Source organism: Diplotaxodon limnothrissa, linkage group LG17 (genome assembly GCF_057381915.1).
Source record: "Diplotaxodon limnothrissa isolate DT_005_m linkage group LG17, D_limnothrissa_male_GT1.1, whole genome shotgun sequence".
Taxonomy (NCBI): domain Eukaryota; kingdom Metazoa; phylum Chordata; class Actinopteri; order Cichliformes; family Cichlidae; genus Diplotaxodon; species Diplotaxodon limnothrissa.
Genome location: NC_140612.1, coordinates 8,231,836 through 8,252,492, shown reverse-complemented (window position 1 = coordinate 8,252,492; position 20,657 = coordinate 8,231,836). Strand labels below are relative to the sequence as shown.

General features: G+C 41.2%; 1 protein-coding gene across 1 annotated transcript in view; it reads left to right on the top strand.

Annotated features, from left to right (window-relative positions):
- The window catches only part of ddah1 (dimethylarginine dimethylaminohydrolase 1), a 77,785-nt gene that overhangs the window by 49,856 nt on the left and 7,272 nt on the right, over positions 1-20,657 (top strand). Inside the window, exons 3-6 of the mRNA XM_085376062.1 lie at positions 2,477-2,576; positions 8,327-8,400; positions 14,993-15,112; positions 20,419-20,562. Of these exons, the coding sequence (XP_085232188.1) occupies positions 2,477-2,576; positions 8,327-8,400; positions 14,993-15,112; positions 20,419-20,562 (438 nt within the window). The remainder of the gene's footprint in view (positions 1-2,476; positions 2,577-8,326; positions 8,401-14,992; positions 15,113-20,418; positions 20,563-20,657) is intronic.

Below are 20,657 nucleotides of genomic sequence, written 5' to 3'. Positions count from 1 at the left end.
ATCGTGGCAGCCCTAGTTCACACAAACACACACAAACAGGTGCATGTGTTTATTGTCACTGTAGTGCTTCTTTTGAGAACGGTACTTCTAACCCAAGCAAGACTGAATCCAAAGGACCTGAAATATTTATTATTATTTGTAGAATATGAGTGATTGATTGATTGATTGATTTAAATGAGTTGCAACAACATGTTTGGAGTGTTAACTACACTTTTCTTTGTATCTGAATGTTATGAAAAGCATTTCGTCAAAAGTATAAGCATTTTGCCCCAAACTAGTGGCTAAAATCCAGAGCATCCCAGTTTTACCTGTTCAATTTTTTTATGTTGCCAGGGGCCAATCTGTAGTGTGGGCTCTGTGATGCTCTCCACCTGCAGATATTCTGAAAGCCATATCTCCCAAGTCACTCTGGACTCTCTCCCATCAGAGAACCTCACGATTCAAACCCCATTGTCCCAGACGGCAGTCCCCTTTTTAATCTGCTCCTACATAGAGTTGTTTCCCTTCTTGACTTGGTAATACTCCCCTAATCTTGACTGTGAAGATCTGTGATTGGCCAAAGTCTCCAAATACAGAAAACATTTGTACCTACGCCACTGATTTAAAGGAAAACATGTCTGTAGCCTGCCATCTTTGGGTAGGAATATATCTGTGGTGACATGTTACTAATTCATTATATTTTTGAAGTCAGATTTTTCTACAAAACCACTTTTTATTCTTGTTTTCCATTTGTACTGAAATGTAATTCAGTCATGTGAGCTTCTATGTCCACATGTGCCACACACAGAACAGCACAGCCCACAGGGCAGATGCTTTCACTTCATGGGGGCCATTATGGTTCATGTGGTGATTGGGGACCCTTTGGGTCAGGTCACATCATCTCCAGTGATTCCAGAGGAAATGCCAGAGTACTGAGGTAGTGGGATGCCTTATATAAGAAGGAAACACTGGCTGGTATGTGAGGCCCAGTAGGTAAAAAGTATGCCTGCTTACATATATAAATAGTCACTTCTTTTCAGCTTTGGTGTGCAGACCTGGCATCACTAACAGGGTTTTTTCCAACCATATCAATCAGTGTCTGAATTGACTCATTTGACTGAAGTTTTATTATGTGTGATGAAACAAGGAAAAACTTTGCCAGGACATGCCAAGACTCCAACGCCATGACACACAAAGGCAGCATAACACATGAACCGAATAAACATCAAAAGCACAAGATGTCTCTCACCCATCTGGATCGTTCCTCGGGACCTGACTCAACCTTTTATTTCTCACATAACCTATCTACAAACCTAATTAAATAGAAAGCAGAGTGTGGCTTGGCAACGCACAAAGAAAAATGAATGGGATTAACTGTTACCTATACAGCTCTTTATGTACTGCACGCTTTTGCTGTCAGAGCTTTTAAGAAACCACTAATGAATTTGTGAACCCCAGTTTCTTGGAAGAACGCTGTGTTCCTCCTGGTTAACTGAGATGAACATGCAATATAGACGAAACACGGAGGATTCCACAGTTTTACTTCTGGAAAGTGAGTGGATTGGAAGTTTGCCATTCGGGTTGTGAATCACTGGGCCATAAAGCCACTTAGTTGTCCAAATGTCCTGCTAGGTGCTAGCGATTCCAGTACACCTGCTTTGGATGCCTTTGTGCACCACTGCCGATGTATGCGCAGGTGAGAAGGTAAATCTGTGTATTTGCAGGCCTCCCCAGTGTTATCTGGAAGCACATGGCAGTCTACCTGGATGACCTCATGCTTTGGCCTTCTGCAGTTGAAGAGAAGCAAAGGCATTATAGTGGCCAGGCTGAGGTCATAGTGAGATAGGGCCTGTGGAAACACTGATGCTCCTGCTAACATGACTGGCCTTGGAAACTACTCCCGCAGGAACCCCAAAAAACAGGACAGTAAAATCGCACTGGGCGGTCAGACAAGAGAGGAGATTAGCTGAAGGTTGAGCCAAAAACAGACCAGCTCTTTCCCCCAGGTTTTGAGTTCAGCAGAGGGGACATACAGGTGAAGTGTGGATTTCCCGTAATATTCCATGAGGGAGATGTATTCCATTATATATGCTAATAATCACCAGGTGGCAGCCATCCTTACATTCCCTTCCTTTTAAGCGTATTAAAGACAGATGACCCAGAACAGAAGGACAGCAGGAAGTATTTGTGCTAAATTTGTGCTGGTCATTCACCGTACCTATTTTTCCACAACTTCTGCCTTGTAAAAGTTTTAACGCACTTCTTACAAAATGACATCATTTCATGGCTCACGGTAATGTCACCATAATCTGTTGGGGATAAAAGAGTTTTTTTCATTACAAACAATCTCGTGAACCAGTATTTAGATCCTGGATCATATCATAATATTAGGAAATGCTGAAGTAGTTTACTGTAAGTCATCACAGTTCTGTTTGTTTTTTTTATGTGCACACATGTTTTAACTTTAATTCTGTTTGTGTCCTTGTTTTTCTGCCAGACGGAGGCAATGAAAGGGGCTCTGAAGGATTTAAATCTGAACATTGTGGAAATGACTGATGAGAATGCGACACTGGATGGAGGAGATGTCCTTTTTACGGGTACGTCACTCTGCCTCTTCAATCACTGTATTTTATTGATTATTCATTAACCTTTGTCTGGTCATTCCAAACCAGCAAACTGAGACTTCCCTCTTATTTTTGAGTCCCACAACATCAATAACACCACTTCATAGATCTGAACCAGCCAAGATATTAATATATTGTGGGGATTAGAAAAATATTTTGCTGCTATTGGTCATAATCATCATCATTACCATTGCATTAATAATACAATCTGCAGTATTGTTATTGCATTCAGATGTTTAAACATATTGGCACCCAATTAGCCTTTATTACAGGTGCAGTGATAACCACTTTAAACTGTTGAATTGAATCTATAATCTTAAATGTTTATATGCAGATTACATTGCATTATAAAAGAAAGGCCTAACTCTGAGTACGCTCTGTGCCAAAGTAGACAAGAAGCGCAGGCTTTTGCAGAGCGTGTTTGTGAAAGTGAAACTAAAGCAGAGTCTAAGTATGAGTTACTTTGAGGAGCTGTTGGGAGGATGCTATTTGAATAACCAGGTTATTCATTATTGTCTTTTATTCATTTATATCTTTTGATTAAGCTTTTAGTAGAGGTTCTTGATTAAAACATTTATTCAACATATTACAGATATAGTTTCAGTTAGGTTATTATCAGTATTGGGTAAGTTACTTTAAAATAGTAACTTAGTTACATTACTAGTTACTTCTCTCAAAAGTAACTCAGTTACTTCAAGTTACTCGTTACTTTCAAAGTAACTAGTTACTAGGGAAAGTAACTTTGGTTTTACTCAGAATTCTCTTGTTAATGTGTTGCTTCCATAACTTTGCCAGTCTTCTAGCTTGCTTACTTGCCACAAGTGCACTGTGCCACCGACCAATAGAAAGGAAAAGATAATGTGCATATTTCCACGAGAGAAATCCCACGCCTGGACCGTCATTGACTGCTGCCATGATTCTAGCCTACGTCACAGTCATGTGCGCCATCCAACACATACATCCAACACAAAAACTGCAGTCGTGGTGCTTTCGATTGTACTCAGAACTCAGAAATTCTGCCTTCTGAATAGGAAGATGTAGGCAACACCAGACTGCAGATGAGCTGCATACAGGGCTGGACTGGGACAGAAAATTGGCCCGGGCATTTTGACTAGAGACCGGCCCACCATTATAGGAAAAATCATAAAGCCCTTGAATGAAAATAAACACTGTTGTGACAGTGATGTACACTGTTTTGATGGTATATATGCATCAATCTATCAATTGTTTGTTGTAGGATTCAGATAATTATTTTTTAAAAGCTAGACATTTTAAATGAGAATAAGAAAGAAAAGTATTTCTTTGTGCCCCCCATTCCCTGTTAATGCCCTACATGCCCCCCTGGCCACACTTTGCTAGACCCGCACCTGCACAGTTACCAGCTGTCAGCTACCTAAAAAAGGATCCTGGGGTTATTTGTCTCTCAGAAACAGTTCATAACTTCCCTTCAACTCATTCATGTCACCTAAAAGGTAAACCTGTTTCTCCATCACCTGTTCAGCTCTGATGATTCAGTAAGGACATCTGGTTTCATCTTCATGTTTCCCTCTCACCAGATAACCAAACCATATCATGACCAGCAGGTTTACAGCTGTGGCTCCAGCAAACATCAGCTGATACTAGAAATTAATATTAAATAAATTCTAACAACAGCTGATCAAGCTTAAACGTGCTGCTGTTGTTTAGCGCGACATCCGCTGGTTTCCTCTTTCGGCGCAAAGTGAGCGATAAACAAACAAGAGAGCCGATCAGCTGATCATTGATCAGTTTTCATGATTGAAGTAGAAACGGGAGAGGGAGGGGGGAGAATGAAAGAAGAAGAGGCAGCTGTGCAGCAAAGACACAGAATAACTCCAGCTTTGTGTCTTTTTCATTGTAGCTGAATTACGGGACAAACTGATCCTTTTCACCTCAATAAGAAACGCGTAATATTTTCTCTGAATACCAGACGGGACGGTTGGCAACTCTAATAACTTATGAACAAAATAAGGTTCAACATCATTAACTTCATAGCACCCACCCAGCTGTATAGAAACTCCGTCATGCTAGCTAGCACGCAGTACGGAAAAAGTCAGAATAACGAAAATAAACTCCACCTAAACTTGGTTCATATCTGACCCAGAGAGACTGCAGGTCATAACTTCTTACCTGAAGTTCAGTTCACACTTGGACCGTCGGCCGCCTCGGGTCTCTTTTCCTTCTGCCTCCCTTTTCCTTCATCCACCTGCTGGCCTCCACCACTTGCTAATGTTACTGAATCTGTGGAAGCTCTGCGATGCCACCACACGAAGTAACGAGTAACGACCCTATCTAAATCCCAGTAACGAGTAACGCGTTCCTGATTTTGGCATAATAACTAGTTACCGTGCTCGTTACCACAATAATAACGTAGTTACTGTAACGCGTTACTTAATAACGCGTTAGTCCCAACACTGGTTATTATGCACATGAGAATTGGCCTCTCTTCTCATAAGACAAAGTTTGTGTGAGGTCGAGCCACACACACACATACACACATACACCTGCACACACTGTAGGTAGGCTTATGTTCTAGGTGAGAGTTCAGATATATTTGCTTGCAACTAGGGTTGCCAACTCCCTGAAAAATAAATAAGGGACACCTCGTGGCCAGGGCCGGGCAACCCAGTTCACCCTTCCCAGTGTGGTGAATTTTGTAGCTCTTTTTTTTGTGTGTGAAATTATTTTTTAACCATTTGACTTGAATTTGATTTAAGCAGATGCATATTCTTTGTGATATGACCATATGGGAAACAAATGATCATTTAGCCATTTATTTTTAGCTCAAAATGACAACATTAACACAGTAAAACAGGTCTCTTTCTTAAACAGAAGCCTGTCATGCTTAACTTTTGAGAATATAAGTAAATCTTTCTTTAAAAGAACTGTCCTGCTTAACTTAAAATTATATAAATTAATAGAAAACAATAGAACGAAAAATATTCTTGTAACAGTGCACATATGCATTTAGTACAGTTGGCTTCAGTTGAGGTATTATTTCAGCTTTTCTAATGCTAATCAGCTGCTCCTGTTTGTAAACCCACTTGTTCCCATGATTACGCATCATAACTCATCATCATTATTAAAATATGTATTACTTTTATGTATTAGTCATCTATTTGTTGTAATCATCTATCCTTGCAGTTGTTTATTACACAAAATAAATTATATTATCACACTTCTGGCCACATAGCGCTGATATTCACTGCACATGCCCATATCCTTAACCAGAGGGTTTAAAAAAAACAAACCAATGTTTACATACCATATCTGCTTCTGCCGTGGCCTGGCGGACAAAAAATTGGTAAAGGGTTCCCCGAGCTTTCATGCCCCTCATGTTCTTCATGTGCCCACCAATAGAAGCATGCCTATGGAAAAAGTGCGCTGGCACACAGTGCAGTGCGCTTTATATGTGTTATCGTGCACTTTTCCAGCCAGGTGTTTTCCTTTTCCCATTCCTCCCTGTACTTTTGCAGCCTTTTTTTCTTTCTCTGAGCGAACAAACATTGCTGCTCTAATGCTGGGCTTACACTGTGCGATTTTTGGCCCATTTTGAGACGATTTTTGAGTCGTGTAACCGATTTGGTGATCGGCCCGATTTTGGCCTTCATCGTGCATCGTTTAGTATACGTGGGGTAACGAGAAGCGGCTGTGGTGATGGAGGCACAACTTGTAGAACTTCGGAAAGCTCATCCGAGCCTTTTCGATGTGGCATCACAAAATTATCACGACCACAACAACCGTGAAAATAGTTGGATCTACACTGCTGCTCAATCACAGCTGCCTGATCAATGTTTTTCATTAGCAATTTAGCAAAGTTGGTGGTGGCGTGTCTGTGTGAGTGAAAGAGAGAGAGAGAGAGAGAGAGAGAGAGCGAGAGCGAGCGACAGATTTTCTGTTATAACCTTCATTTTATGGAGGCACAGTGTGAGCACTCAGGTCGCATCAGAGCATCGGGTCGTATAGTGTGAAACCCTGCATCGTGACCTACCAACTTCTAACCCCTGCGAGTCAATCGTGCAGTTTGAGCAGGAGCTGAATAACGTGACTGAAAAAAATCGCACAGTGTCTGCCCAGCTTTAGGTGTACTGTCGTCCGAGACTTGCACCGCAGTGTTTCTCCAGTCTGCGACTATAAATGTACAAATTCAGCAGGAGATCTAATACTTATTTCATCCACTGTAAATATCAGCATCCTGATATTTAATCTCTTGCAGTTCATTCATGAATTGCATTTTAAATAACTGGGGGTCATGCAGTCAAATGGTTCACTGAGCAGTTTGAGGAAGTTACTTTTTTACTTAGACCTGTACAGGTTAAAAAAAAAACTTCACAAAGAAACCCAAGTCCTTAGTTTGTAGTTTGAATTCATCGAGGTTCAGGAATGGCTGTTTTGCTACAGATTAATGTGTATGACCAGAGGCCAACCTGTTGTGTCACAGAGAGAGGTAAAGAGGAGTCATGTGATCCTTTTGTTTCCAGAAATATAGTATAATGCTATCATCTGGAAACAAATAGTGCCTTTTACATGCTGGACATGCTTTTCAGCCATTCACCATTTTGTTTAAGTTACCTTTTTAAGGCCACCTACATTTTTGTATACGGTGCAATTAAGTATTTAAAAAGTGTTTAAAATAATTACAAACACAAATTTGACAGTGAGGCCTTTATCTTTATATTTAAAACAAAGTCTTTGAAAGCATGAAATGTCTCATATCATGCAAATTTGAAGTCATGACTGTTGGAATAAATATCTTAAGGGATGAGGAGAAACTCTGTAGCTAACAACACATAGTCTAAGGAGCATGGAAAGAAAAGTGCCTGGACTTCTTTAAGTTGCTTGAAGATGTTTCACCTCTCATCCGAGAAGCTTCTTCAGTTCTAAGGTCCTTCAGTTCCAGACCTTCAGTATCTTCTACTATGATGACCTGGATGACTTTGAACCTTCACAGGCATACTAACAACACATAGAACTTGGTGATTTGCTGTGTTTAGGTTGTATGAGGACTACTCTACTTGTTAGAAATGTAGTGAAATGGCAGAGGGTAGCCTCTAGTTCATACTCTGTGAGCAGACAGTTGCGTGTCTGTAAATATGCATCTGTGCTTTGAGATCCTCCACACAGGCATTCCTCCATGTGACCTCGATGACCCGGTGCCTCAGTGAACCTAGCTGTACATCCCACCGACAAACAAAACTGTCATGTGCCATTCTGCACAGTAAGACCACGGTGCAAGCAAGAGCATGGTGGTCTTTTATTCGATTTTCTGTATGTTCACTTACAGTCGTGAGTTAAAATGTGGGTCAGTATCTTCTCCGCTTCACAGACCACTAGGAAAATGCACAGTACAGTTAATTGGGTTTCTAGACACTGGCTCTGTGCTGTTGTTCCTTCCAGCTGAAATTGGTTTCACATGGCAGAGCTAGAAACATTTCCTGTTGGCAAGGCATGTGCTAATGGCTTATAGTGTAAAGGCTCAGCAGCAACATTAGGAGCCCATCCCTTAGCTCAGTGTGCTGCTCAATACCTCGCCAGGCATTCAAGGCTTTCTGCCTATGTGCCACCATACTAACCACAGTTGGCCCCCCTTCGCAGGCATGCATAAAGTACACGGTGTGCTGTCTGGAGTATTCTGCTACTGTAGCTTCTCATGCTTGCTGTATTGCTGGTTTTCTGTTCACATACTTAAAAGATTCTCTCTACAGGTCGAGAGTTCTTCGTGGGACTTTCCAAACGGACCAATCAGAGAGGAGCAGAGATCTTAGCAGATGCATTTAAGGTGAATTTATGTAGCAAAGTAGTGCCTGCATTCTTGCATGGAAATGCAAATAAGTTGGTGAATGTGGGCTACACTTGTTTGTTTGTGCTGCTGTTGGTTCTTTAGCTTGTAACGTGTGGCCACTGAAGAAGATAGAAGTCTCTTTTCGTTTAAAAAGTCTTTGTCATGGACTGAAACAAAGTGTCAGGAATAATGTTTAAGATCCCGAATGCTCAACATTTGTTCAACTACAAATGATCGGGAAAGAAGGGAAGTGGCTGAGGATGAATTGTACCTAAAGATAATAGGCTGAAAAGCATCAAATGTTCTGTGTAGGTGAGGGAAGCTGTAGTCACAATTCTAATTCAATCCATTGTTTCAAGCAAAAGTAAAGGCTTGTCACTGGAAAAGTTCACAACTGATCCATTACATAAGAAGTAAAAGTAGTATCTCAAATATATTTCCTAAATATATTCCTGACCGGAAGGCCTCAGTCAGTACGGATCGGGAACTGCACCTCCAGCACCACCACACTGAGCACTGGGGCCCCACAAGGCTGTGCGCTCAGTCCTCTGCTGTTCACACTGCTGACTCATGACTGTGTAGCAACACACAGTTCAAGTCACATCATTAAGTTCGCTGATGACACGACCATGGTGGGTCTCATTAGCAAGAACGACGAGTCAGCGTACAGAGAGGAAGTGCAGAGGCTAACGGACTGGTGTAAAGACAACAACCTGTCTCTGAATGTTGACAAGACAAAAGAGATGGTTGTTGACTTTAGGAGGACACGAGGCGACCACTCACCGCTGAGCATCAACAGCTCCTCTGTGGAGATCGTCGACAGCACCAAATTCCTGGGCGTCCACCTGGAGAAGGACCTCAGCTGGTCCCTCAACACCAGCTCCCTGCACAAGAAAACCCAACAGTGTCTCTTCTTTCTGAGAAGACTGAGAAAGGCCCAGCTTCCACCACCGATCCTGACCACCTTCTATAGAGGAACTATCGAGAGCATCCTGAGTGGCTGCATCACTGTCTGGTTTGGGAACTGTGCCATATCGGACCGCAAGACCCTACAGCGGATAGTGGGAACAGCAGAGAAGATCATCGGGGTCTCTCTCCCCTCTATTGAGGACATCTACACCACACACTGCATTTGCAAAGCCACCAGCAATGTGGCTGATCGGACACACCCCTCTCACACACTCTTCACACTCCTGCCATCTGGAAAAAGGTACCGAAGCATTCGGGCACACACATCCAGACTGTGCAGCAGCTTTTTTCCACAAGCCATCCGTCTCCTCAGCAAAATGGGACTGGATTGATAAACACACACACACACACACATTATCACTCAGCTTAACTCAACTACCTCAAAACATTGAGACTGGACTGACTAATCAACACAAGCGCAAACACACTGACCTACACCACCAAACCATCGTACACACCAACCTGTAAATGCTCTTTTGCGCAGTATTATTACTGGACTTGTTGCACTAACTTCTTTACTTCCTAATTTTTGCTGCTGCACTAAGGAATGTTTACTGTTCCTCCACTACCTCAACTCATCATCACAAAACCTTATTATTATGTTACGTTGTGTTTTTTTTTGTCACACTGTCACTTTGTTGCTCTTGTTTGCACATTTGCACGTGCACTTTGTTGTCTGCTGTCTGTTAACAAAAAAAAAAGTCTTCCTTAGATAGTTAGTTAGTTTTTGTTAACTTATGTTGTAATTTATGTTAGGTCAGTCTGTCTCGTCTCTGCTAGCCAGCTAACTAGGCCTCTTAGTTAGCTAGTTTAGTGTTTTCTGTTAATTTATGTTGTAAATTTATGTTGCATGTAGCACCTTGGTCCTGGAGGAACGTTGTTTCGCTTCACTGTGTACTAGCTGTATATGGTTGAAATGACAATAAAGCCGACTTGACTTGACAATATGAAAACATTCTTTTTAATAATCTTTTTCTTTAAAGCCTTCTGCAAGCAATTATAAATCTCAAACAAGAAAGGAGGAGATAAATATGATATCAATCATGGAGGCTTTAGGCCAGGAGGGTAATAGTATCATCACTCCATCTTGGTTTTTTTTTTTTTTCATTAAGCTCTGCTGCCCTTTTTTTCTCTGATTCCATTTTGTTCTCCATCCATCTCTGCCTCACTCCTTCCTTTTGAGCCATTATATATCTTCATCGTATATAGTCTTCCATCTCTGCTTTCACTTCTTCCTTTGCTGTATTCACTTTGCAAATCCCTCTGAGGACATCCGATGTACCAGTCAGCATTGAGGCTACTTTGTGGACATAAAAAATACCAGTTGTTGCTAGGAGATGTGAAAACCCTTTCAGGACATCCCACTGAGTGTACATGGAGGTACATTAGCCCTTTTTATTGTAAGCCAGCATTAGCATTCAATGAGTTCTGAATCCCAAAATATATACATAAAGGAGGGTGTAACACTGAATAAAAATAAATAAAGTTTTAAAAGGTCTTTCTACTTTTTATTATTAAGCTCCACTGCGCTCTGAGAGTATTGATTAGTGCAGCTGTAAAATGTCCCTGTAGCAATTAAGAGTTTGATCCTAGTTCCAGATTTCATCTGCCTTTGAGGCATTTTTAATCGAGTGCTGGTGCAAACTTCTGCCACCTCTGTATATAATGATTAAAGAAAGTAATTGATGACACAAATGAAGCTGATTTGGGTGAGTAAACCTCTTAATTAGTTCACAGGCACTTTCTTCCTGTCCCATTATTAACCTCAATCATTCCATTCACTCATCACTGCAGTGATGACACACTGTTATTCTCATACTCAGCATTCTCATGTCAGTGTCATTACTCAAAAAAGCAATGTATCAAATATTACTCAGTACTCTCTGAAGAAAGTATTTTTTACACTTCCCTTTACAATATTTTTATGCTTCTCAGCAAAGTGGCCTGAATCACACTGCCACATAATTACCAACTGACAATATAGACGTATCTGGGGTCTGCATACACTCAGCTTTAACATTATTCCGCTAGCTTTGTGTTAGCCGTCCAGATGTTTACAAAGAGCTGATGCTATGTCCAAATTGAGGACAGTTACGTGTTACATTACTGGAAAACTGTAATCACAGTTTTCGGGCAATCATTTTTTGTAGGACATTCACAGTTCCATCAAAAGTTTTATCACAGGTAAAAAGAAACTTCCCGGCTTCCTCCTGCAGCACAAAGACGTGCAGCTAGTTAGGTTAACTGGTGATTCTAAATTGCCCAATAGGTGTTAATGTGAGTGCGAATGGTTTTCTATCTCTCTGTGTTTGCACTGCAACAGATCAGGGATCTGCCCAGGGTGTACCAACCTCTCGCCCTGTGACAGCTGGGATCGGCTTCAGCCCCGCTGTGACTCTAAAAATTGGATAAGCGGAAGAGAATCGATGGATGAAGTTTAATAAGAGATTAATTTCTTTATGCCAATTAAATTTCTCAGAGAAAGACGTGAAAAAAACACCACTTGTTGGGTGTAATGTGTTACGTGGTATGAGGTTGTTTCTGTTTGTTATAAATAAATCCTAATTAGAAAATGCTGATGTAAATCGATAGTGCCATCATCATTAATTGTGCTTCATTCTAGATACTTAATTCATTATTGTGTTACTGAGCTTTTAGATAAATAACATTGGATTGTGCTAATTGTGGGCTACGTTGTAGTCAAATTTTCCCCCCCAAACCTTTAGTTTTCATTTATTCCATCAGGTTGTGCATAAAGTGTTCTGAGATATAGCTGAGGAAACATTTGTCCTCTTAGACAGAAGTGGAGTCCCAAGCAGCTTTGTTAGGGCCAAATAGTTACGGCCAGACAACATTGTCAAGATACTCCTAGATCAAAAAATGCTGCTTTAAACTACTCGGTGCCTTTAGAGGACTTCTAGAGATTCACTCAGTTTCCATGCAGATTTGTTAGCCATGGCTTGCTTTTCACTACTACATCCATGGGGAAAAAAATACAACATAAAAGCAATATTTCAAGCTAAACCAAGAGATTAGCTTCAGGGAAGACTTGGACAAGCAGGCTGCAAACAGGATCACAGTGGTTGGTCACAAAGGTTGAACCTGTCTATCCTGCTGGCTGTTCTTTTAAAGTGAAGATGTTCTGCTTGACCTATTCGTAACACTTTTGGATTCCCTCTGAACAGTCATGACAAATCCAAAAAGCTGGCTAACACACAAGTTCAGAGGTGGGTTATACTGTTCAAGAGTTGAACGCATTACCATAGCCTGAATGGCCTTACTGTAGTGCTTCCATCTTCCCATCTGTATCTGATTTGAATTCCTCATTATGGATTCCTCTGTGTTTTCTGTTATCTCTGATAAGACAGGACTTAATGATGCGTCTCTGGCAAAAGACAGTAGGAAAAATCACTTAAGCGTCAATTGTTGTTCTTTCCGTTTTATATCAGATGGATTTCTCCTGTCGCTGTTGTTTTTTCCTTTCATTTTCAAATTAAGGATCACTTTGTTGCCAGGTTATTTAGTAGCCTACTCCACAACTGCATACAGATGTTGATTATCTCTTTATGGTCCGCACAGAGGTCAGAGTAATTGGTGTTATTGATGGGGTCCGTTTATTTTGGAAGTAATATAGAGGTTAAACCGCCTCTTTTCTGCCATGGGTAAGAAGTGCTGACCAGCTCAGCTTGCTTTACCTTTTTTCTTCAGTCAGTCATGTTTTCAGCTAACAACATGGCAGCTGGTGAAGATGAAAAGCAAGCCTTTCTTCCCTTAAGGATTTATCTTGGTAAGGACGAATGCATGACTTGCATTTCCAATTTTGCGCAGAAACTTCCTGTTTATGGATAAGGAATGATAAAAAGATTATACAATTCAGTTGTTCTCACTGGAAATTAGGAAGACATCAGCAAAGGGGGTAATTTAGGTCTTTCGTGTGATGAAGTCACAATAACTGGGTGAATTATGGTGTCGTTTTATTGGTGCCATACAAATATTTACTTGAAAACTGTTAGCATATAGTTGAAAGAAAAAATGGGGTGTAATGATGGAAAATGTACACTTCCTTTGTAAGTTTTATGAAGCTGAACGCTATAAAAACCCCTTCAAAACACATTGTGTGATTAAGAAAACACATGGGTGTCTGTTGGAAAAGTTCTTTTCTTAGGTGCGAAGTTGAATTTATAAGGTCATCCAAATGTATTCAGGAACAAAAGGTCTTAGAAAATAAGCTTCGAGTCTCTTTATCCTGTCAGATTTTAAATTGCATCTTGGTCTCACTTCAAGGTTTACGAATCACGGTAGGATCCGTCTCCGGCTTAAGAAGTCTCTCCCACATAAAGGCCTGAGTCCTTGCATCTAATGTTTAATCGCTCGATTCCTTCTGCTGGGTAAAACAAAACAAAGTCAGGGGTAAAACAATATTTCCGTTAAATATGCTGCAACTCCAACGTGGCCTTAAGGCTTTAATCCTTGCAAAGAAGGCGGCTTTCAACGGATGTTTTAATGAGAGTTCTTAGTCCAAAATCAACCGTTAAAGGCTAAAGGTAAATGTAAAACTATAGGTTCCAAAACAGTTCTGTTCATCTGCAAAAACAAGCCATATAGCTGTCAGATAGGATTTCTTTAATCCTATTTTTATTGTTTTTTATCCTTGGGGTCGGAGCTTTAGAAGCCTGTATGATTCTTTTTCTCATTAGAAGTGGTTGCATGAACGCTAAAGTTCTCTGCCTTAGTTTAAACAGCTATGGTCACTGGCAGGCAGGGCCGAGTTTTGCATTTCTGTGCACCAATCAGGTTTTAAAAACGTGTAAAGAAAAATGCGATGGCAGTCACGATGTCGCTATAAATCCAATCAAACCCTCCCACACAGTCTTAACAAATGAGGATGTTTAGCAGTATCTTTAAAGCGATTCTTACGTAAGACACTTAACATTTGAAACGTTCCAGGGGTTCTGTGAAAACCAACCAGCATCCAGGTGTTAATAAAACTGTTATCGCTGCCAGTTCTTCTAAGTACCCTTTATGTAACGTGTGTTTTTGTAACACTTTTAATGGCAACATTTGGTTTGCAGACGTCCCACAGCCAGAAAAAGCCTTTAAGAACTGGCTCCTACAAGGTGCTGCGTAATCTCCCCATGAGCCCTGAGATCAACAGCATCTCTCAGACTATCTTGCTTTTTCCGCTACTGAGCTGTACAATACTTTATTTCAATGCCACTTTAGGCCCCATGATACCACACAGATCACTGCTGAGCTTTTACAATCTACAGTAAAACTTTACACACACATGTACATATAGCCCTATATTATAATGAATGATGTTTTAGCTCATTGTTGTACTGTAGTTTAATGGATGGAGAAGCATTGTTGCTGAGTAGTAACGTGCTTTTGTATCATTTGTTTAAAACCGTTCGTTCACCCACATTCAGATAAAAAGCTCTGTCTTATCAGTAAAGAACTACTTGAGGAAACCTGTTAGCAGGTGATGAGAAAGCCTGTTAAATATTTAAAGCTACAAGCCCCAAATGATTAGCATTACCTGACCCTGTCCTATCATCATAAAATGAAAGTCATGTTATTTGAGCTTATTAAGCGTTTGTAATGATATTGTGTTTTACAGGACTATGCTGTTTCCACTGTGCCTGTGCTCGAAGGCCTGCACCTGAAGAGCTTCTGCAGCATGGGAGGACCAGGCCTTATTGTAATCGGCTCCAGTGAACCAGCACAGAAAGCCCTCAAAGTATGGAGCTTGTGTATGTGTGTTTATGTATGTACACCGTAACTATGCTCTCCCTAGCTGTAGTCATGGAAACCTGTGAATTGATGTATTGGCAGTCTTTTCTTTACTTTGACGCACATTGAAGTAGTGGATCCTTTTTCCTTTTTTTTTTTTGTTTCATCGTTTGGTTGACATTCTGCTTGATCCGTTAGTATGAACAACCCTGAAAGAATAACGCGACAAGACAGGACATTGCACGTGTTGATTCAGAGCAGACTCCCTTACTTACAGTTTGTTGGCGGCTTCCCACTCCAGGCACATTGAAACCACCTGTCACCTAAATCCATCCCCATTAATTCATATTCTCAGCTAATCTGCGGGGATTGCCCCTGGCGCTCACACTCCAGCTTCAATTACGACTGTATTGTCCTTCCATTAAACAGCTTGAGCTCATTACTGCATAAAAGGCTCCTGTATCGATCGAGCTCCAACAACAGAAACCTGGGGACCGCCAAGACCGAACAGAGGAGACGGCTTACACCCCGACAGAGACGGATCGCTCGTTTGCACCGAGAGTGCAATAAATCTCGGCCCATCCCTCCCATGGAATTATCCCCCAAAATTCCCAAACATTAGCATGTGAACTTTTGCAGTGGCACAAACAAGAGAAATTCAGCGAAATGTGTATTTACACAACACAAAGGCAGGCAGTGTATATATAATTACATAAGTATGAAGACTTACAGGCAAGCACATACACCTTTGGGCTTGACAGGTTCCCTCTGGCAGTATTCCTCATTTGCCTTCTAGTATGATATCTCCCCCTGCTGGCTCAGTACTAAACAGAGTTACTGTAAATCAAGCAAAAGTCGTTTAGTGTATCTCAGAGAACATCAGGCAGCTCTTCCTAAGAAGGCTGAAGTACTCGAGAGAAGCACAAGGTTGGCCCTGTTGGTTTTGTAAGCATGTTTGCATTGCTAAAGTGTTCCCAGGAACCTATGCATCATTGCATATTAGAATTAATTTATAATCCAGTGCCAGCTCATTAAGATTCCTGCCTGTTTGATCACCCCAGTAATTAGCTACTGGGGCGAAGAGTGGCCGCTAGCGAAACTTAATGACAGACTGCTCGCTTTCTAATTATGGCTTACGTCACCCTCTCTCTCGCAGCAATTAGCTCCTGTTTTAAAGGGCCTTTAACAGCCCTGGATTTGTAATTAGATAATGTTCTTTGTGTGAGGGAGAACGAGATCTTATGAATGCAGATTTAATGAATCCAAACTGTTCGTTTGGGATGTAGATGCAGCTCTTCTGGCGACGAGGCTCCTTGTCGAATGCAGCAGACACTTTGTGCAAATTAAAGTTGGAGCCCAGCTAATTCATTCTGTCTTTAGGGAGCTGCGCTTTGCTGGCGTTCAAGAAAATTTGGACCTGCCCTTATTTTTATTACGGGGTTGAGTAACGCATTACTCATTTGCAATCACAAAATAGCATCGACGATCTGTAGTTTGTATTTCGGCTATGCTCAGGAAGGCTGAGCGCACCGCGTATCTGTGTTTAGCAGAATGACCGGATGGATTTCATCATCCATCTGTTGCTGTCACTGTCAAGCTTTTCTCATGAAGTCATCATCCCAAAATACAGCCTGTGTCAGAGGCTGCAGCACCCTTTCCCTGTAATCTCGCACTACCCCCCTCCTTCCTACAGCAGACTGCCCGGCAGGCTGTAGATCATCAGTGGCCCCTTCACCCAGCCTAGCTTGATTCATGAGCTCATTGCTCTCTCTTGGTCAGAGTCTGATCTTCACCTCAAGGATGCTTGCACGCTTGAATTTTATAGATAATGAGGTGACGGCATGGTGAAGGTTCTGTTGGAGATTTTTTTTTTTGATGGCCAAATCCAGTGTTGGAGAATGTAGGTTCCAGATTTGGATTATTTATATATTGAAGCTTTGTTTCTTGTTCTGTTTCTCCCATACTACATACTTACTCCATACCACTGTTACCATGTAAAACAGTCATAGATAAAAATCTAGAGCTAAGTTGACTTTATATCACCTCAGAACCATGATTGTCCGAACAACATTGAACAGCAATCCACCTGATAGCTGTCGCAATATTTTAGTTTGAGCAAATATAAAACTTGGCATTACTATCTAGTCCAGGGGTGTCAAACATAAGGCCCAAGATCCAGAATCGGCCCACCAGGGTTTGGAAAAAGTGGTTTTATAGCTTTTCCTCCCCCATGTGCATATCAAAATAAATAAGTAAAAAATCCAAAGCAAAAAACCCAGATTTTTACTCAGTAAGAAAAAACAAAGAAAAACAAAAATGTAATAATTACAGGACAGTCTGCGCCGTGTACTAACAGAACGTTTTCTGTAAATTTAAACAATTATTTCTTATTCTTATTCTTATCATGTAGCGAAAACAAGACATATCAGTGGAACTGTACTTCTTTTTCTGGCTGTATGTGGCCCATAATGTAAAACAAGTTTGACACCCTGATCTAGACCTTCACAGCATGTTCTAGGTTTCCTCTTGTGATACCACTGTGTCCCTGAATCAGCTGTAGACGCCGATAGCAGCAGCCTTAAACATTAGATAAATGTCATCTGAAATTTCCTGCATCCTCCCCCTGCGTTTCCTTTTTCTGTGTACTTTTCCACTGAAAACATTACACTGCAGCAATAAAATACTAGACCAGTAATACCAAACATTTATGGTCCATCAACAGGAAGCAATTTCAGTCTCATTTCCCGTCCAGATCTGGAAGCTGTATTGCATAAGTTTTAAGCAGTTTCTGGGAAGGATTGCTAAAGTGAGCATTAGAAATGTTCACACCAGGTGCCAAGATAAAGATTCTGCTGATTCCCACATAAGGTCCTGGAAATTGTTGGTGTTTTTCTAGACTGCTCAGGTTTGTCATTGCCCCAGAGGGATTTTATTACCATCCAGTAAATATTTAGTTCGAGTAGCTTTTGAATGACTACATTTTGCTGCCCAGTTACCACTCTTGTGCATTAGCTGGACCTCAGCCATTGTTCGAATTAAGTCTGTGTCGATTGACTGTAGTTTAACACTTGGTGAAGATCCAGAATGACGACGTTAAAAGCCACTATTGTGTAAAGGTATCTAGGATAATTTCCCATACGTTTCAGTTCTTTAGGCTTAAGATTTGATTCAATTAAAGAATCTTTAAGTTTAGAAAAACACAAAAGAGGTCTGCCCCCTATATTGATTGGCTGTTTCATTAGTCAGGTGAGGATTTAATTGAATTTCATGGATCAAAATTTTACATGAAACATGAGGAAATCTTGCTGTATGTCATTTCCCTTATGCGCATATTTCCCCTTGAATTTAATGAGAAAATGAAGAGTAAAGCAGGAACAACTGGGATCTTAGGTGGAGTCGACATTTTACTCACTCTTAATACTCGCGTGTGTCACAGACCGTGTTGGCCCTCACCCTATGGACTTGAGTGTTTTCATTTAGGGCAGTTGCAGTCACATGACACTCCCACGAGTGACCTGGGAATGTCTGATTACGCATCTGCCGACATATGTGCGCACACTGCTGTGCTTCGTCCCGCAGCCCTGCGCCCAGGAGTGCCATTTGTGGCTGATGTTTTACCATTTGTACCATTTGTAAATAGAAAAACTCGTTATAGCTGATAGATGTACAAAAACAGTAGCTTTGTTGGCAGTTTAGTGTACTTTTATAATGCAGCAGTCATAATATTACGCAGTGAAATCTTTTTTTATACCAACTCTGTTGATATAAACAGTGGTTACTTAATGTGTTTGCTTTACATGCTGCACCTTCTAGAGATTTCATGTCCATTTAACAATGAATCTCTTAAGTTTTCTATTGGCTCTTACTAACTGCACACTTGTTTCTCTCTTTACCCTGACCAAACAATGATGGTGCTGCCAGAAACCCTAACATGTGTCATTTCCTGTGTCCTGAATACTTTCCCAGGAAAGCATTTAGAACAGCACATTTGCTGTTTGGATAGGAATAGGTGACTATTCACACTGGAAAAAGGTTGATTTTCTTTTTCTGTGAGTAGTGTGAGTATATTTGACTTATAATGCAATGGACATAATAAAACGTTCAGAGTAATGTATATTTCTATATAATGGTCTTGCAGTAATTGACCTTTTCCAATTTCTATATATGCCTTTGTCTTCCCTGGTGCAATGGATCCTGTCAGTGGGAAGTGAAATGAAAACATCTACAGCCACAAAGCCCACTGTGCTCACAAAGCACCAGTTTTTCTCCCACATTTGTAGTAGTGTGTCATCACATTTTCTCACAGTCACTCCTCTAAACCTTTATGTACGTCAAGCAGACGTCACACTTTTTGGATGCAGTGCAGTGGCCTGTATGTAATTGGAGATTATCGAAATTTCAGGAGCAGGACCACGCCTCCAAACACACTCCTTCCGGTTCTCATCTATATAGGTTCCGCCAGTTCTGCCAGCTGTTCATCCTTGTTTACGTGCCCCTCCCTCCCCTTTTCAGTTCTTTAACTTCTTCACTTCTATTTAGTACATGGGGATCTGCCAGGTCCAGGAGCCGTCGCCAGTCCTCTTCGAGGCCTTCCCCAAACCGCAGCTCAATTCATGTCCAAGCTTTCGCCTTTACCTACTAAAACGCTGCCAAAACTAAAATGAGGACGTGGGCCCAGCTAGTGATATAGATAGATAGATAGATAGATAGATAGATATGTGTATGTGTATATATATATGTTTGTGTGTGTGTGTATGTGTATATATATATGTGTGTATGTATGTATATGTATGTATGTTTAATTCAGGGGAAAAATCTCCCTTCTCAAAATATTTTTTCTGAATGTTGACATTTTTTTTTTCACTAACCTTCCCTCCCTTACCCGTCTCCGAGGTAACCATCTGCAGATGTTCTGCTCATAAACATTAAGAGGCACCTGCCTCTCCTCTGGTCATAACATCCTCACCCGCCGACTTCCACCTGGCAACGCGAGCGTCTTCTCAGCCCCCACCGCCGGTCCCACCTTCAGCTCCTTCAGATTACATAAATAACATGACATATGCTGATAAAGAATGTCTGTCTGCTCCTGTGTTCTCCATTAACCCACCCGGCCCCCTTCCCCCCCAGGCCCCTGTGGCGGTTTGGCCAGCAGAAGGATGTGGCGCTGACTTTTGGTATTGAGGCCTCGCTTCTGAATCAAAATCTCTCATGGCCTGGCTTGTGTCTGTCTTTCTGAACATTATGTGGACTTTCACTTATGCATTTGCCTCAAAGTCTGTTTCCTGTCATGTCTTCTCACTCCCAATTGCGTAGATAATGCAGCAGATGAGTGACCATCGCTATGACAAACTGACAGTACCCGACGACCTCGCCGCCAACTGCATCTACATGAACCTGCCCAGCAAGGGACACGTGCTTCTACACTGCACAGCAGAGGAGTTTCCAGAGAGTGCAAAGGTGCTTTTCCCCATCCACATTCAGCAACTTTGTATCACTGACGATAAAGCACATTCATCCACAATCCTGGCAGGAAGGACCACCGTCAGAACAAC